Consider the following 926-nt stretch of genomic DNA (forward strand, 5'->3'; position numbering starts at 1 on the left):
GAAGTAGTTCTGAAGTGGCTGAGTACAGTGCCACCATGCAACCCAGTACAGCACCAAGCGCTGTAATCAACTGTATCATCATACCCGAAATTAAATGTTTAAAAATCTACAACGTGAAGCCTATTTTGCAAAAAATAAACCGCTGGTTTGCTGTATCCCGATCTGATCAAAATGGCAAAGTCGCCAATTTCGTGAGGTACTTCATGCAATATTACAGTAATTGTAGTGATCACACCAATCATATCACTAATAAGATATGATGCCCCTACTGCCAGTCCATCTGTAAAATTATGCGCAAAATCAGCTATCAGATTCAAATATCCAGCAATCTTCAAATCTTCGCGAATTTCAGTAGCATCTGCAATATAATAATACAACCTGATAATCGATAACAATATAAATAAATGGATAAAACCAACAAATAATTAAAAACTATATATATATATATATATATATATATATGTAATTAATAAACAATTTTATATGGTATCTCAAAATTGTTTACATGGATGATATAAGCAAAATAAATATAAATGGAATAAACGCACCTGAAACAATCTTCCGAGTTGATTCCTCTGCTTCTTCCTCAGAACTAATTTCTTCTACATTGTGAGAATGGTCATGATCACCTTTCAGTAGTCGGGCCAATTTTTCAACGATCAAAAAGCCAGTAATACCATACAAAACATTCAATCCAACGCTCATATCGTGACCATGAGAATCTTGCGCAAGCTCAGCGTTACGAGCAATCAAAGCATGTGGAATTAAATGCAAGAAAGCGTCTCCCATAAGACCACCGGACGCAAAACTCAATAAAACTTTAAGCAAATTTTCATTTGACTCGTTCATCACACCACCAGTCAGTGGAACAAACTGTCAATATCAGTACAAGGGTCAAACTAACTGCCCCTCGTGCTTCCGTAAAA

The 926-nt window shown here is 35.7% G+C and overlaps 1 protein-coding gene across 1 annotated transcript; it reads right to left on the reverse strand.

Annotated features, from left to right (window-relative positions):
- Window positions 1-140: 140 nt before the first annotated feature.
- On the reverse strand, window positions 141-849 carry Tsp_15308 (metal cation transporter; the record flags this gene model as incomplete). The annotated part of the gene is made up of 2 exons (XM_003367000.1): window positions 549-849; window positions 141-358 (listed from the first exon to the last, which is right to left on the reverse strand). Coding segments are annotated over exons 1-2 (519 nt in total), but the record flags the coding sequence as incomplete, so codon positions are not given.
- Window positions 850-926: the final 77 nt, after the last annotated feature.

This window comes from Trichinella spiralis, assembly GCF_000181795.1.
Source record: "Trichinella spiralis strain ISS 195 chromosome Unknown Scfld5027, whole genome shotgun sequence".
In the NCBI taxonomy this organism is placed as follows: domain Eukaryota; kingdom Metazoa; phylum Nematoda; class Enoplea; order Trichinellida; family Trichinellidae; genus Trichinella; species Trichinella spiralis.